The sequence below is a fragment of the Mastigoproctus giganteus genome, chromosome 8 (assembly GCF_048544385.1).
Source record: "Mastigoproctus giganteus isolate SK-2022 chromosome 8, ASM4854438v1, whole genome shotgun sequence".
Classification (NCBI taxonomy): Eukaryota; Metazoa; Arthropoda; class Arachnida; order Uropygi; family Thelyphonidae; genus Mastigoproctus; species Mastigoproctus giganteus.
Genome location: NC_143582.1, coordinates 177,991,958 through 178,011,030, shown reverse-complemented (window position 1 = coordinate 178,011,030; position 19,073 = coordinate 177,991,958). Strand labels below are relative to the sequence as shown.

Sequence of the window (19,073 nt, the reverse complement as noted above, 5' to 3'; positions counted from 1 at the left end):
GTTTGGAAAATAGGAAGAAAAGGATTTTTAGAAAAATTGGAAGGAAACATTTAAATACTACTTTCTCAAGGTAACAAGCAACACTTCGTAGCTGAGTGTTCAGGAGTGGGAGTGCAATAGCACATGCTCTTTGAGTAGACTGGGATTCAAGCCCCTGACTGCTAAATGTGGTTGATCTGCCAACCCCACATTGGACCAGCATGGCAGATTATGGTCCAATTCCCTCAACATGAATCATTGAGGAGGCTTCTATCCTGCAGTGGATTGATAATGGTTTACCTTTTCTCAAGGTAACAAAAATTTGGAAAGAGGATATCAGTTAAATATTTATTTAATGAAGGGGTCAGATTAAAAATACAGTCAAACCCCATAATTACATTATTGGTACATGTTTCTCAATGATTTATTACGATATTTAATTTCTGTGTTTCCCATTAAACACACCTTTGAAAAACCAAATTTCCTGCTCTTTACACTTTTTTTTTTCTGTTTGACAGAGTATGAAATTTCAAATGGCATGTAAAACTTTTGTTTGCTAAATGAAAGAACTAGTGACTTTCTCACAACCTTGTTCACAATCACATCTCATTTATGCAAATGTTTATTCCTTGTGTAATAAGCATTAGTCATTTTGTATGGAAAATGAGCTTATTTTACATTACTATACTTTTACGTCTTTTCAAAACAAATCTAAAATTTAACCTACATTTTTTAAACTTTTTCATATTAAAAGGTGGAAAAGCAAGGAGAGAGGAGACACTTTCTAGTGGACAAAAAAAACTGATCTGGCACAAAAAAAAAATTAGTTTTGCCAATTTCCATGTTAAAAATGATTGTAAAAAATCATGCCAGAAATTAATGAAAAAGTGCACATCAATATGGAATTAGAAATTAGAAGCGATAATGATTTTTATGAATAGTTTTTTAAAAATTTATAGCTTCTATAAATTGTGTTATTCATAGGGAGAAGTCATATACATTGCCAAAAATCTGGGTATAACAGATTTTACACCCCAAACATTGGATTAATACAAAAATGGCATAATTTTGAATATAAAGTAGATGTATGTATGTATGTATTTAACTGTCGATGGGTGGCACCCGGACATACATCCATCTCCACCAATTTATCATATATCATATTCTCATAATGGCTTGATAGTGTAAGTGTGTGTACACGTGTGTGTAATGTGTTATAAGTCAAACAGGCTACTCTGCCACCAGGTGATAGTCCATTGGGCAATTACCACCTGGTGCCCATCCCTGGCACGAGGAGCTATGCCTGGATCTATTAACTCTGGCTGTGCATATTGCACCTAAATCCCGCACCCACCAGTAAGGGTGCAAGACTGGTGGGTGCCAGCAGTCCCACTCCTGGGGTGCCCACACCCAAGAGCCAGCAAAAAAAAAAAAAAAAAAAAGCACCAACTAGGAGAATACATCTTACTAGTGAGTGCAACAATCCCGCCTCATGGTCATTCCACAAGGCCAGCCAAAAATTTAAAAAAAAAAAAATTTCTCCCCGCCTCCAAGACAGAATGCCTATCCATCCAGAGGATGGGGGAAAAAAAAAAAAAAAAAAAAACAGGTCTTTAGTCAGTATTAGTAACAACATGTATACTCCTCCTTTTATTAAATGTCAACCTGCAAAACCGTTGAAATTCTACAAAATTCCTTTCATTAGACAGCCAAATTAATTCAGAACCCCTAATAAAATTAGGTACCAAATTAAATAAGTCTAATCTAAATTCATCATACAAATTGCATTCATATAAGATATGATCCCATGTTTCCAACCTTCCACAAACAGTAAGGATCTTCCACTAAACTAAACTGATGCAACTTACTTTTTAAGGAACCATGCCCCGTAATCAAATATGAGCATTCCATACTTGGATAAAACCAGCGATGCAATTTGTTATTAAAATTAAATTCAACACTAGGTATAAATAAATAAGTTACTCTACCAGTACTACTGGAATCCCAACGGTCCTGCCATAATTTAATTAATTTCACCAAAATTTCTTTCTTCTGTTTGCTGACTGCAGAAGAAACTTCATTAGTAATCCCCAGAAATGTAATTTGTATTCCTTTTCTTATAAAATAACAAAAAGCTCTATACACGACTGTTAAATCCAAAGGCAATACCCCCGCAATCACCTGTAGAGCATTAGTCGAAACAGTCTTACAAACACGCAAAATAGTTAACAACATTATTCTTTGTATTGATAATAGTTTTTGTTTAAATTTTACATTGACAGTACGAACATACCAAATTGATGCAGCATACGACACAATCGGAATAAAAATAGCTTTATAATATAGATACAAAATGCGTTTACCTAATCCCCAATCTTTTCTGGTAACCCTAACTATAGAAGCAGTGTAATTTTTTATTTTCCTACTTAAATAATTCAAATGTTGGGAAAATAATAACTTGTCATCCAAGATAACCCCTAAATATTTTACCTGGGAAACAAGAGGAATTTGTTTACTGTTTACTAATAATCGAGGTGGTCTGTTGTAGTCTAATTTTCCTTTTAATAACATCATGACAGTTTTAGAAGATGAAATTTTTAGTTTATTTAATGTAGCCCAATCAGTCAAATCCTGAACAATAACCTCCATTCTACTTTCTAATACTGCTCTAGATCTTCCTGTCCCGCACAAAACCAAATCATCAGCATAAGCCACCTTATAACAATTAGGGACTGTTCTACTTAACCACTGGTTTAAGACCAGATTCCATAAAATAGGACCCAACACAGATCCTTGTGGACAACCGCGATCAATAATTCTATTAAAAGTTAAATGTTGGGATCTTATAATAATCTGTCTATCCATTAAATAACTTTTAATAATTTGGTATAACAAATTGGGACAATTTAATTCTCTTAATGAAAAAAGCACACTTTGATACCATACAGTATCAAATGCTCCTTCAAAATCTATAAATAATGCTAACACATATTTCTCACCAGAATTTACACTAAAATTAATCAAATCGCGTAGGGCATCCTCTGTTGAACTATTTCTCTTAAAACCATATTGATATTTAAAATGAAGATTTTGTTCGTTGAACAATTTCTCTAGCCTTAACAACAACAATCTTTCCAATATTTTACCCAAATTTGCTAACAAAGAAATGGGTCTATAACCCTTAGGATCAGTCAACAATTTGCCAGGTTTTTGTAATAATTTTAATAGAGCAATTTTCCAAAATCCTGGAAAAACTCCTTTCAATAAACACTTATTATACATATTAACCATTATTTCTGGACACAAGTCAACAAACTTTTTAACACAATTATTTTCAATCAAGTCTAAACCTGGTGTTTTATTATCCCCAACCTTAGAACATACAAATTTCACTTCATCAATATTAAACAATTCCATCTCAGATGATCCAGTGTATTGTTCATTCCCCTGTCTAATTTGTTGCTGCTGTACACTATCTTCCCCACAATTGTCATTCAAAAATAAAGTGCTAGTAATAGTAGCAATTGTAGAATACCAATCAGTAGACTCAGTATCATTTGAATACACAGTATTAATTAAATTATTAACATTCAACTTGTTTCTAGTTAACTTAAACAACAATCCACATGGCTCACTATTTCCAGTAGTACAAACCAATTCTTTCCATGCATTAAATTTGTGTTCAGAGATTGCCTTATGGTATTCTCTCCTCTTAATTTTATACATTTCTTTATACCTTAATGCTTCATTATTACTTCTACTCCTAACCCTCTGAAAAAGCTTCCTCATTCTAAACACTTCCCTCCTTAATACTGATAGCTCCAAAGACCACCAAGGTACTTTATAACCTCTCTGTTTTCTTCTCTTAGCAGCCAAATTTAAAGCATTAAAAATAGAGGATTGAACAAAAAATGCATATTCAGAAGCAGTTAATGAATTTAAATTGTCCCTAGTATAAATTGAAAAACTATCCAACACAGCACCTTTAAATTTATCCCACTTAATATTTTTATAATTAAATCTCAAAGTATCATCTGTTGACATATCTGTATTGCTAATTTCAGATAAATTTATAATTATTACAATAGCTCTGTGATCACTGTTAGTCATATTTGTAACAACATCCCAAGAACTGACTCTTCTATTTAACTGATTATTTACTAAGGTGATATCAATATTGGAAACACCATGAATGTTATCAAAAGTATATGGTTTAAAAGGTTCATTCAAAACACTTAAATTATGACATAAAATGAATTCCTCTAATTGAACACCTCTATAATCAACCATATCACTATACCACAAATGTGATTTTGCATTAGCATCCATTACTAAAATAAGATTACTAGAAGCTACAAAATTCATTACATTTTCTAAGTATTGCACTGAAATATCAATATTAAATGAAGGTGGACAGTATAGAGATACTAAATAAAATGATATCACATTAGTTGAAACATGAATACAAGTAGCATGTTCAGAGCAAAGACTAGATATAACAGTGATATTAAAACTCTTATTAAAAACTACAATAGCAGTTTTAGGTTTAAATACAGTAGTGTGTATAACATGAGCAGTTATTGGAAATCCAGTGACCTTACAAGAGTTTGCAAATGTACCTACATAAGGTTCTTGGAGACACAGAATATCATAACCTCCTTCAATCATACCAACTTTAATTTCATCCATGACATTTCTTGATTTTTGCCCATTCAATTGAACAATTCTTAAATAATTTACTCTATGATCATACGTACTAGCATTATTCATCATAATTAATTCGCATACTTGCAATTTCCAATGCCCTGATATATTCAGGGCAATTAACATCTCTTATAGAATGATCATGAATCCTTCCCTTCCTTTTTACAATTAACACATTTTGGAGTACCATCCTTATCTTGACGATCACTATATTTATGCCCCCCCTGGGCACAATGCCCACAAGACACAGTCCTATGTGTACAGTCACCAGCTGAATGCCCGAATCCCAAACATTTAAAGCATTTGGATATTATTACAAACTTTCTGAATTTAAAAGAAGCAAACCCAATGTATAACCTATCACAAGCTAAGATACACCTGTATAATTTTGGATTCATACTTATAACCCAATTATTATATCTGGCTTTAGATTCAGTACAAAATCTAAATAATACACCCTCTTTAACTTCCAATTCAGTAAAACCAAAATCCTTAAAGTTCTTATAAAACAAGTCCTCAAAAAATTCCTCCTTTTCCACATCCTTTGGCACATCATATACTAAAATTGAAGGGTCTGAAAGTTTAATGTTGTCTAGTTTTAAATCTTTATTTACTAACTGTTCAGAATTGATAATTTTATTCAAATCCTCCCTTTTAACTGTTTCAATCAGCACTCCCTTATTTCTTATCATTTTTAAATTTCTAATTTTAATGTCCTTAAAGCCTTCTTTCAGGGATTGAGCCTCAACATCCTTCACCTCTTGACTAGAAGTAAATTGAGTATTGTCTTCTGCTTGCAATATAAGAGTATTGCCCTGTTTTTGCTGAATGTTTTTAGGTTGATGCCAATGACTTCCATCTGACACACCTTCATGATCCTCTAAAACAACTTGAGCACCCAATTGCCCCTTTACAACACCTGATTTCAATTTATCTGCATAAGAAACTGCCTGTTGTTCTCCAATTGTTGACAGCTTGGACTGATCTCTAATAAGATCATCGAATAGATTGGCTCTTAATTGTAGCTCATCAATCCTAGCCTTCAAACGCTCATTATCAATGAGCAAGGCTGTAGTAATTATCTCCATGTCAACCCATTTATCTAGTATAAAATTTGATGCTGTCTTTATAACCTTGTTGGCTTCGCTCGTGGTGTAATCAACCACAATCTTCTTTAACTTTGTAATCAACTCATATACTGTATTTACATCCCCATATCTGCATCTTTGCTCGTATATATTGTTGACTATTATGTTGCTCTCTCTGACATTGGTACCTATACTTCGTCTGCTAATATCCCCAGAAGAATTGTCAACATCAACATTAAGAAATTCTGAATGAGCCTCTGAAGCATCTGATATCCTTGGCTCTGATGTTAACTGTAAATCCTGTATATCCTCTCTGATCTCTTCACTCTGTGTTCCCTAATCTATAACACCATTCTGAACCTCAACAGCTGTCATGGAACCTACATCTTTATCCTCATTCCTTGTACCACTAACTCCTGGATTAGAACTGAAAGTTGCACCTTGAACTGAAGTGAACCAGCTTTAACATTCTTAATTTTATGCTTTGGATCTGTTGGCTTTTTAGCCACCTCTCCGTGTAGCCTGGGAACTCGCGAGGAGAGGGGGGGGAAAGTGCCCAGCTCTTCTTCTCTTCCTCCCCCACCTCTAGGATTTTTCTTCTTATCCATATTTTAAACCAGATAATTGATCAACTCAGAAACACCAGAAATACAGTAACTATCAGCAGGAAAACCCAATTACGTTTCCCGCTAAATTACTTGTCCGCCGACTATCAAATATAAAGTACAGTAACCGCCCGCTATTCGTGGTCGCTGATTTAATATAAATGAAACCTAAAAAAATGTGAATTTTTAAGCGCCATGAACATTTTCCACCATAAAAAAACATGGGCGTGGCTAAAATTATCTTTCCCGGTCAAAACAGCGCTCAGTTGGTGGGGGAGAGGGGTGACAAAATTGCGAGCATGGATGTTTCTCACTAATCCTTGTTCGGTATGTGTTATGCGCTTGTCATGGAAGGTTTCGTCGTTTGCTTTTAATTTATATGCTTATAAATTGAACAAATTTATCAATTTATATGCTTACAAAAGTGATAAATCTACTGTTTTGCAGTGTAAAACAGACTTTTTCGAGCATGTTAAGGGAAGAAAGTGACTTTATTGTCGACAAGTTCTTCCCTAACCCATACAAAAATATGGCTACGAATAACAAGGGAAGTGCGAAAAGATCAAAGAAGGTGATGACATTAGCGAATAAAATTGAGTTATTAGATCTAATGGTGAAAGTGTCTCCTCAGTGGCAAAACATTATAAAATCAATGAGTCAACGGTACAATCAATCAAGAAATCGGAAGAAAAAATCTGCCGTAGTGTCTGTGAAAACGCGCTAACTGGTTCAAAAATTTGCTCTGTAATTCGTGATGTTAAATTAGAAAAAATGGAAAAGGCTTTAAATCTGTGGATAGAAGACCGAACTCAAAATAAAATTTCATTAAGTTCACTCATCATTCGTGAAAAGGCAAAACTCCTTTATCAACACTTTAGCGAAACTGGTGATAGCACTGGCGGGATAAGTTTTTTAACTAGCAAAGGCGTTGGTTTGAAAGATTTGTTTGATATTTCTAATAAATATTACATTTAATATTAAATTGTTTCTTATTTTCATTTCGATGCCTTATGCTTGCATTTCACTATGTACTGTCTATGTACATAGTCATATTATGAAGGTACATATAATACATACATAGACAAAATTTTAGACTAGTTTTTCTTATATATTTCATACTTTGGAACGGAACTCCTTTATTACCATGGGAGCCATAACTCAGTATTCACGTTTTCGGTATTCGCGGCATTTCTCAAGAACGTAACCCCCGCGAATAGCGGGGGTTTACTGTACTGTGTAAAGAAAGAAAATGCATAGAGATGGTGACTACAGCACACTGGAAGGAAGCAGAAATTTATTTAGGGGGGTAAAAAAAGAAAGAAAACTACCTTGACTGTTATGATGTAAACATTTTCATCACAGATGAAATAGGACTGCTTTAAAATGTACTACCAGGGGGAGAGACTGTGGTTCAGTGGAAAAAATTTCCATACAGGGAACAATGCTGATGGATCACAGAAACTTCAGCCATTAATTATTAATAAATCTTGAAATCCATACTACTTCAAAAACACATTAAAAAACACACAACAAATTCAAAGACACAAATAACATCAATCAATTTTGAAGGTCAGCTACATACTGATTGTTCTAGATACAAATTTGGCCAAAAAGCTAGGAAAACATGTTTCTTTCTGGTCCAGTTCCTTGCACACCCACCAAATCTGCATTTGCAGAACATCACATTTCAATTTAATCATGCAAACTGTACAACCACTGGTTTTACGGATAAATGACAGCTTCCCATATGTTTTCAAATTGGGCTCTGTAAAAAGCTTGTTTGGGTTCTACAAGATTTGTAATGACAGAGGATTTTATGATTTTTTTTAATTAAAAAGGTACAGAAAATGTAGAATGACACATGGGATAAAAGGATTTTAAATATATTAACAAAATTTTGATATAAATTAAGAAATATTCAAGATTCAGAACTGTTTAAAGAAGTGATTTCAAAGCATATTCTATAGAATCATGGGATTCTGTTAGCTTTTTACCATATATGTATAATGCCTTTTAAATCATTGATTTAAAAGATATTAGGGTTCCATAGAAAATTCATATAAAAGGTTCTCAGACCATGAGGGTAGGAGCATTACATTTACACAGCTGATCCTTACAGGCACACCTACTAGCCGACTGACATAGGTGAGCCATCCCAGTACCATCCATCTTGAAGCCAGAGAAAAACTGATGCATTGAAGCTGGACTCTTTAACCACCAGGATCATTCTCCTTTCTGAATTTCCAAGGATTGCAGGGAACAACAAACATGCCAGATTCCAATGATGTAAAACTGGAATCTAGGTTCTGTGGGCATTGGATCTTACTGATACTAATCTGGAAGACCAACAGAATTACTGGGAGGTCCCCTCACTATGTACAGTTAACTAAATTGAAAGGATGGATAGACATTTTGTAAGTGCCAAATTTCTATTGGGATTGCTTGACAAGTTTCTCTAATAAAGCTAAATATAAAATTGCACAAAATTCATCAACTGGGATTTGAATTATTACATGTGGATGGATGGATAAATAAATAATAATCTCTAGATTTCTAGTGGTCCAGTTTTAATAAAATTTGGAATGTCTTGACAAGTTTTTCTAAAAGGGCCAAATATAAAATTTCATAAAAATTCATTCATTAGGAGTTCAGTTATTACATGCATACAGATGGACAGACAAACATAGCATATATGTGCATAGCATATATGTATAATGCCCAAAACAGAGCATCACCATCGCCACCACTGAAGTTTAACAAGCTCATTGTGAAAATTTTCATATATACTCAATTCATTCATAATTATGATATAATTTCCCTCTATTTAACGTTATTAAATTAACAGTATATTAAAAAATGCTTTATATAATACTTGCAATAATGGACTTTAAATTTATACTATTCCCCCACAACTACTGAATTCTTTCAATCAAACTAGTTAACCAACTTCAATATATATTAATATGTCATGAAAATATGAGATGACAACAAAGCACAGTGATACTGAAGATCAGGTGATAAACATCTAGAATAATTCAAATAATATGCTTACTTTGAATATTACCTTATCTGTCTTGCTCTGTAATACAATATTAGAATGGGAAGACCCACCCATAGCCCCAACTCCTACTGAAACATTTGGTGGAGTGAGGGCAACAGCAGCTGACAATACAGCCTGAGGAAGTAATGATGAATGATTGTTGGTACGCGACTGTCCATGCCAAGACTGTGTGATACTGCCTGTGCTGCTGCTTGTAGGAAAGTTGCCACAAGACTGTAAAGGTCGCCCTCCACTGCTTGATGGGGAAGGATATGAAGCAGCCATTGTAGTGGAACCCTGGCTATTGACCACTGTTCCACATGGTAAGGGAGGTATGGATCCAGCTGTAGTCCAGCTACCTATCCAAGCGAGATGACTGGGAGACTGTAATTGGGGCGTTGTACCATTCTGCCTAGGAATTATCTGTAATAACAGTACAGTTTGAAAAACAGAAAGGAAGTAATACTACAGTGCAAATGAAAAAAGCTGCATAAAAATATAACAGTACATCTAATAAATTAGAGCAATGCATGTTGTGTTTTCTCACACCTTAATTTTTTAATTATAATTTAAAACTTTTTAGTTTTTATTAATTTAACCGTTTTAGTTTTAAAAATTAAAATGGTTAAGTAGTTAAAATTAAAGATTATGCTTAACTAATTTTACTATAACACAATGTTCATTGTTCTTATGTACTATGCATATGGGAGTGATGCGTATGATACTTATTCGCAGTATTGCATTGAGGTAGCTAATGAGATAGTTTCATAATTTCAGCAATGTCCTGGAAAAGCACTTTTTCTTTTTATTCAACTCTGCCTATTCTAATTAACGTTTTTGCCAAAAATACTTCTAATTACTGTATAGCAACTAGAAGGTAAATCACAGGTAAATAGCAAAACTTTTTGCTATTTACATGTGATTATAATCTCTGCCTATTCTATAAACAAGTTAAGTGGTGTACACAGCTTGTGACATTTCAGATGCATTAGTAAATAGTAATGCAGTGCATTACTTCATGATTTATAACAGAATACATCAACCTGTCAACATAAAAATTTGCTACAAAGATTCCTAATATATTCTGATTAAGCACTAAAATTTGAAGTGGATCAGTACCCCTCTTCCAAATTTATAGTAATAATTGAATTTAGAACTGTCCCAGGGGCCAACAGAACACATGTTGAAAGTTTGGTAGCAATCGGCTGGCTTCCCTCCCCCATTTATATGAATAGATTTCTGTGGTGGTGGGCAGCTATGATTGATCTTAAAAGTTTTCCATGGATCAATGAAACAAATACTGAAAATGTGATACTGACTGAACTTTTTCTTATTAAGCAAGGTATAAACATCCAAAAATATATTTCCATTACAATTTAGGTAGTGAATGCAGTCCATTACATTTCAGACACATTCCAATTCTTTTTCTCAAAATAAATATATTTATCTCCTCATCAATTAATTATTAAGTTCATAATTTTACAGAACACTTAAAAAAATTTTATAGTTTTACATTCTCTAAACTTAGCCATTCAATTTAATTACAACTGTATAATATTCATTACTCTTCTATAGTACACTTTTTTTTTTGTCTCTTTTCTCTTATTGAAGCAAGGATGATTTTTAAAGTTAAAAAACTGGGAAGAATTTTTTATTTATATTTTATTCACCTAAACCAGTATGAAAAATTTTATGACATTTCTTTAATTTCTGTAAAAAAGAAAGAATCATTTAAATTGTGTGTGATCATGGGACAATATACATGTTATAATCAGTAATAACTTGAATAATTTAAAATGAACCTTTTCATAAGGTTCATTTTAAATTATTCAAGTTATTCCTGATTGTTCTGAACACATTGTAAAAGGTAAAAATGTTGTAACGGTATTAATTATAAAATGGTAGGCACCTAGCCACAGAAGCTAAACTTTCTAGGAATTGCTTACCTTTAAAAAAAAATAATTAACTAGAGGAAACTTACCTTTAATTTGAAATGCTTTAATGTTTTGTCTGAAATATTAAATTTTTATTTTCCAAAAGAAATATGGCTTGTATTTTTATTTAGCCTCAACTTTGTGACACCAAGTACACTCATTCTAAAATTTCAAACATCACATTTCAGACCAGTACAGTTAAGACAACCTTTAAAATCACATCGGGACAGGTAAGATCTTGAATAAGTTGGCAGTAGGGCTTACAATACCGGTCAAAATCTTAATACCGGGTATTTCGGTATTTTTAATTTATGAAACTGGGTTACCGGTATTCCAAAAACAAGCACTTCATTCAATAAATTTTGATGACAATTAGGTGCAATAAAGTAAGGAAAAAAACAAGTACTGTAATTATTTGAATTATTCATGTTTTAAATAAACTTTTATTGCAATAATAAATATTCTGAAAAAAATCATTAAAATACAGTTATTCTAAAAACAAAGAAATACATATTGTTACTGCAAAGTTTAGTTATGTTTAAGCATCCCCACTACCTGTCCGAATAAAGTGAGCTCTTAAGAAACAAGCAATCAATAGTGTGATCAATTAAAATGGATCTAATTTTGGTACATACAGTACTGTATTTGATGAGCGGCAGAAAACGCCCTTTCGGATTCTATTCTGGTACTATTGTACCAAGATAATTATAGACGATCTCAGTCTATATTTTCTAGGCTTTGAACTTTTTTTTAGCAAAAATAGTTAATAGTATTTCATTAATTTCCGGCTCAAGTTCATCTTTTAAAATCTCATTGGAGTCAGGCAATTTCTTATTTTGGAGAGAATTTGTGGAACAATGATGTTCTATTCCATGTTGGTCTTCCATGGTTGAATTATGTTCATCATTTTCTGAAGGATGAAGGACGTTTTATTAAGTGAAGTATGATTTTCACTATAGTATCTTTACTGAGTCTGGGAGGGGGGGGAGAGAGAGAGAGAGAGAGAGAGAAAAGAGTGGGGATAAGGAATAAAGAAGAGAGCAAAGAGTGCAGTTAAGGAATTCTTCACATATATAAATGCAAAGAGCAGAAGGACAAATTAGATTGAACCCTTATGTAATGGACGTGGGATAGTATTAGATAACACAGCTGAAGTTGCAGATGAACTCAAAAGTTACTTTGCATCGATATTTACATAAAAAAAAAAAAAAAAAAAACCCTTTGTGTCAATGAGATATTATGGAAGTGAAGTTGAAAAAAATGTAATTAACGACGTTGAAATTTCAAATGATTATTTAATGAGAAGTCACCCCAGGGGCTCACATCTGGTGAGTATGGGCTTGGCAAACCCAGGGTCCTGAGCTGGATATCATCATTCTTCTCTTTCTTGGTGATTCCTTTCTACTTCTGACTCTCTCTCTCTCTCTCTCTCTCTCTCTCTCTCTCTCTCTCTCAGGGTAAATCGGGGATTTTTTTTTTTTTTTTTTTGGCTGGTGCAGCATAAGCCTCAGGCTTCCTTGCACCATATGGCTAATAATAATAATAATAATAATAATAATAATAAACTTTTGTGCCTACAGGCGAGTAAGGCTCCTGTGGTTGATGGCATGCACCCTATAATCTTAAAGGCGGTAGCAAGTGAGTGCATTGAACCATTAAGGCTAGTTATGAGAGCATCACTGGAAGGGAGCGATTCCGTTGGATTGGTCTAAAATGGAACATAAAGGCGGTTCTAGGAGTGTAATGGGAAATTACCGACCGGTCAGTCTAACTTCAGTAGCAGGGAAAATCATGGAGGCCATGATCAAGGGTGGAATTCAGGATCATTTAGATGGAAGTGGAATTCTGTAGGATACACAGCATGGTTCTGTAAAGGGAAAATCATGTTTAACAAATCTGGTTAACCATTTTGACAGGTCACTCGTGAGCTGGATTTAGGGAATAATTTCGACATTGTTTATTTGGATTTCAGCAAAGCATTTGCCTCAGACCCACATGAGTGGTTACTTTATAAGTTGGAACCTGGAATCATAGGGAAAAACCTTAGATTGATAGCACGATGGCTTGAAGGCACCAGGAAGTGGGTTGCGATAAATGGTTAATCCTCAGATTGGGTTAATGTAAGTAGTGGGGTTCCCCAAGGATCAGTATTGGGACCACTGTTGTTTTTTGATTATCTTAAATGATATCTATGAAGGGATGGAGGACGTGAGGTCTAAACTTGCTGATGATGCAAAGATCAGTAGAGTATTTAATGATCGCCGCCAAGCAGAGCTTCTTCAGAATGACCTAGATAGACTTCCGGGATGGTCAGAAAAGTGGCAGGTATGCATTAATTCAGCAAAATGCAAGGTCTTACACCTGGGGAACAGCAACCTCAAAATAACTTATACACTTGGTGGAGTTGAACTAAAGTCAGCAGTGGAGGAACGGGACTTGGGAGTTACGATATGGTCAGACATGAAGTTGTCCGAGAATTGTGGACAGGTTGCAATGTTGCATGGTGTCCTATCGATGATTCATCGAACATTTGCTAGTAAAGATAACGACATTATAATCACATAAAGGTGATTTTATAACCTTTATGTGATTATGTGATTAAATTATAAACAATTTTTTTTTTAAATTAGTACTGAAAAACCAGGTTTTTTTTGTATCAATACCGGTATTCCAATACTGGAAAAAAATGACCGGTATCCTGGTATTCAAGATCCCTGTATTGTAAGCCCTAGTTGGCAGGGCTTAGCAGTATTTCTCCATACATCTCAAAAAACTATGCACCAGAACTAACCTTCTTACAATATATATATTGCAGAGCTAACTCCCATTTTGAATCATTTTTTACACCTACTTAATACACTGGTGTTTTCTTCACATTGTATGAAAATTTGCCAATATAGAAAATTCCTGAAGTTATTGACTTTAAGTCATGTAAGGCCACACTGTGCCAATGTGCATTATGTCTGTAAAATTGTGTGTGATAATGGAACAATATGCATATTGTCCCATTATCACACACAATAGAGCTAAATAACCCAAGATAAGCTAACTAATTTCTCCACCCGAGATAAGCTAACTAACTTTAATGAATTATCGTAGACGATAATTCATTAAAGTGGAAGAAAAATCCTCACCATCCAATTATTGTCCTGCTGCTCCCCACCTTCCTTTCATGTCTTCGCTGACACAGCTAGCACTTGATGTTTTAGAGCTCCACTATACTCAAACCTTCCAGTGAGTTAGTAATCTAGTAATTCCTAATTTGGCAAATTCCATGGAAAAGTCTAGAGAACTTCAAGTTTTTGTGCTAGCCAGATATGTTTTAGTAACACATGAGATTACCAGAATACATACTACTATGCGCCTCCATAGCCAGGTGGGAAGGAGCAGCAGTGCATAGCACACTCTTCTTGATTAGACCGGGGTTCGAGCCCGTCACCACCAAATATGGAGGATGCGGAAAGGCCAGGGAATGACCACCGCATATCCCGGAGCAATATGGCCTTAGTTGCTAATGCTCCTAAAAAAAAAAAACCAAAAAAAAAAAAAAAAAAAAAAACCATACTACTATATTTCGATGAAAGCATTAGTAGAAGCATACGACGGTGGTTCAATAAAGAATTGCCCTCACTTACTTCCACATATCGCAGTTATGATATTTTGTGTGTGGCATCATACATATCTTTGTACTAAAGGTGTAAACTTTCAGCCCTGTGTCTTAATTTGTTTTTCTCTTACAGAGCTGAACTTGTGACGAAGTAGCATCATGGAAAAAGTTGAAGCCAGAGCTGTAATCCGGTATCTGTTCTTTAAGGGAAATCTCCTAAAGAAATCCATGAGGAGATGACTACTGTATATAAAAATGAAGTCACATCCTATGGCATTGTGAAGCCCTGACATAGACAGTTTAGGTGTGGTCGGACATCGGCAGAATCTGGGCACATTCCAGGTTGTCCCCATTCAGCCATTGATGACAGCACGATCAGAAAAGTGGAGTCGTTAATCATGGAAGATCACCGGATATCTGTGCGTGAATTGTCCCAGGAGGAGAAGTGTGGGCTCTGTTGAAATAGTCCTTCATGACCAACTCCATTTACGGAAACTGAGTGCAAGATGGATTCCCCGATTATTGACTGATCTCCAGAAGGCTGATCGACAACAGAAATCACAAGAGTTGTTAGCCCTAGGCCAAAAAAATGAGGAAGACTTTTTCTCTCGTCTAATCACTCAAGATGACAGTTGAATACACCATTTTGACACTGAAAGTAAAAAGCAGTCCATGGAATGGGAACATCATTGTCTCCCCCCCCCCCCTCCAAAAGGCAAGGGTCCAAGCGTTAGCAGGAAAGGTCTTGCTGACAATGTTTTGGGATGAGAAAGGTGTAATAATGACTGATTACCTGACGAAAGGTAAAACAATTACAGATGCCTATTGTGCCAACTTACTCACAAAATTAATGGAGAAAATCAAAACATGTAGGCGTGGCATGCTGTCCAAAGGTGTGAGAATGCTTCAAGACAATGCCCCAGTTCACACTTCTGAAATTGCAACAACACAAGCGGTGTTGTTGCAATTTCTTGTGGATATAAAATACTGACCCATCCAGCCTACTCACCCGATCTAGCACCATTGGAGTTCTTGTTTCCTTCCCTCAAATCATTTCTTTGGGGGACCCACTTGCCTGATGACAAGACACTCATTTCTGCAACAGTCATGAGTCAAAAACCAACCTCACCATGTCTACAAAAATGGTATCCATAGCCTCATCCATCAATGGGAAAAATCTGTAAATCTGTACAGTGGCTATGTAGCAAGGACTAAAACCTGTGCCAAGAATCAACAGGAAGAATCCCATCAGTGCTGAGCTTCCTCAGACCATTCAAGGCCTTATTTCCAGTACTTATGTCTTCTTCATAGGAGCAACCCTTCGTTCCATTCACCAATCTCGTTGCCCTTCTCTGTACTTGTTCCAGCAGCTCTACATCCTTCCTAAAATGAGGACTCCAGACCTGTATACAGTACTCAAGGCATGGGGCCTGACCATTACCTTATACAAGGGGATAAACTGCCTCATTATCTCTGCTAGAAAATTTTCTCTATATCATTGACAAGACACCATGAGCTATTCTTGCAGATTGTCTGCACTGCTCAGAAAACTTCATATCTGACTGCACAATTACCCCAGGTCTCTCATTCACCATTATACTGAGTGTAACATCAAACAGTTGGTACATTTCTCTGGGGTTACTGCTAACCTAGGTGGTACATGACTCTCATCAACAAGTGCAATACCACCACTTTGCTTATTGGAGGCTTGAAGTCGTGGAACCCAAGTTTAGTCTCTAGAGCTAAGTTCCAGTCAACCCTTCCCTATCTCTTCCATCATGCAGTATGATTGATGACTTTTGAGGTTAAGATGAACATAGTGGCAAGATCCAATATTACTTACATTTCGAGGATACAGCTATAAGACAGTGTTCGCAGGACGGCCGCTAGTTAGTACACTGGACCAAACCTATTGGTAACTCTCTAGGAGGCTTCCAGATCAGCTAGTGTATAATCTTGCTACCTTTACTCTGCACCAGATAGTGACTGGAGGGAGTCTGAGTAGTGTGTATGCGGAGAGCATTGTCGAGGCCACGTTATGTCAAGGATCTAGGTATATTCTTAGCATGTGTGCGCCATATCCGAAAATTTCATTACTTCATACAGCATGTCCCATTCACTTTTTTCTTACTATTGAATACACCATGAATTGTCAAACTAATAGAGCAAGCTTATTTCACAAATATACATGGTCTCAATTCTAATCTCAACGATGCCCATTTCCACTTGCAATCTGCCAAACCCCGTGTACTTTTTCTGACAGAATCTCAGTTATCTGTTGATTCAACTACTGCTCATCTCAGATGCCCAAATTATTCGCTGTATGATTCCTTTCGCCTCAAAGGTGGTACTTGTGCATATGTCCGTTCTGATATTCCCTGTCAGAGAATTGGCAATTTGGAATATCCTCTCTTTGATCTTCTCTGGCTTAAAATCTCTCTACCTCATTGTGTCAAATTCATCTGTTGTCTCTACCATTCTCCCAACTCCACTAATCACTTGCAGCTCTTTGACTTCCTCTCTTTGCAACTTGACTTTCTCCAGTCCAACTTTCCTAACAGGGAGGTAATTTTCCTTGGTGATTTTAATGTTCACACCTCCAGCTGGCTTCCGTTTTCTAGTCACACCGACCCAGCTGGTCGAGATGCTGAGGCTTTTGCAATTACTAATGACCTTGCACAGATTGTTCATTTACCTTCAAGAATACTGGACAATCCTAACCATACTAAACGGGTGCTTGCCCTCGAGAATAATGCATCTGGGAGCTAGTCAGGGACTCAAGACTCCAGCAATCTACCAACTGATGCACACCCGATTCGAGTCTCAAAACAGAAAAACCAAGTGCAAACTACTCTGGTTAAAAAGGAGATTGTTTTATTAGGAGACTCCATTGTCAGGGAAACGGGGAATATTTTTTGTAATAAGGATAGGTGGAGCAGAACCAAGGTATGTCTGCCGGGAGCAACTATTGATGATGTCACCAACAGATTGTCAGATTTTAAAGGGGGTAAAGAAAATATTATTATTCATGTGGGGACAAATGATATTAAACGTACACGATCTGACGATTTGTTGGAAAAATACAGGACCATGCTGAGGAAATGTCACGAGCTAGGCCATAATGTCTGTGTCTGCAATTCTGCCCAGAAACGATAGGAGGGATTATATGTTAAGAGATTTGTGGATTAACTCATTTGTAGATTGAAGGAATCTGCAAGGCTTTAGGGGGGAAATTTCTATCAGCATGGACCACACTTGTAGGTAGAAGGAATTTGTTTTGTAGAGACGGGATACGCTTAAACAAAGGTGGTACAAAAAGTTTTGCCAATATTATTGAGGATACCTTAAAGGTTCAGGGAAACTGCTAGTTAGGGGGGGGGGGGATGTGGGTAATACTGACACGCGTTTATCTGATAATATTGGTCAAAGTAACTCTTGCACATACCTTAAGAGTTCTTATCTGTTACCCTAACTGGACGTATTATCTAGATGTTCTGGAGGCAGAAACGTTTCACGTGAGCGGGTAGCTAATATCAGGGAAAGGAGCCTCAAGAACTTCAAGGGTTGTGTTAGGGTTGTTAAATATACAAGAACAGTAAATCTTAATTGTTCATACAGTAACGTTATAAGTGTCATCAATAAAATAAGCGAATTCGAACTGCTGGTTAAAACAAGTAATGCGGACATAATAGGGCTTATAGAGATGTGGTGCCACCCAGAAATTGGGGATGATGAGTTTAAGTACGGCTTGTATAATGTATTTAGGAAGGATAGGGTAGATGGAAGGGGTGGTGGGGTAATGCTTCTTATCAGAAGCAGCCTGAGTGTGACGATAGCTTTCCCGGATTCAGACATTTCACATGCTAGTATAGAGTCTGTATGGTGTGAGATAGTTGGTATAATGCGAGTAGGAGTAATCTACAAACCAAGTGATTGTGAAGATTATGATAAAAGCCTCTACATGCAAATGGAATGGTCAAGTAAGCGTCAATGCCTTATTATGGGTGATTTCAATTTGCCTCTAATTGATTAGAGTAAATGGGAAGGAAACTCGACATGGGAACAAAATTTTTAAATCAACTAGATGACTATTATTTGAATCAACATGTCAGGGAA

General features: G+C 35.7%; 1 protein-coding gene across 1 annotated transcript in view; it reads right to left on the bottom strand.

The window, feature by feature from the left end:
- POSH (SH3 domain containing ring finger posh) overlaps window positions 1-19,073 on the bottom strand; it is a 372,146-nt gene that overhangs the window by 72,247 nt on the left and 280,826 nt on the right. Inside the window, exon 11 of the mRNA XM_090379928.1 lies at window positions 9,441-9,839. Coding sequence (XP_090236054.1) covers window positions 9,441-9,839 — 399 coding nt within the window. The remainder of the gene's footprint in view (window positions 1-9,440; window positions 9,840-19,073) is intronic.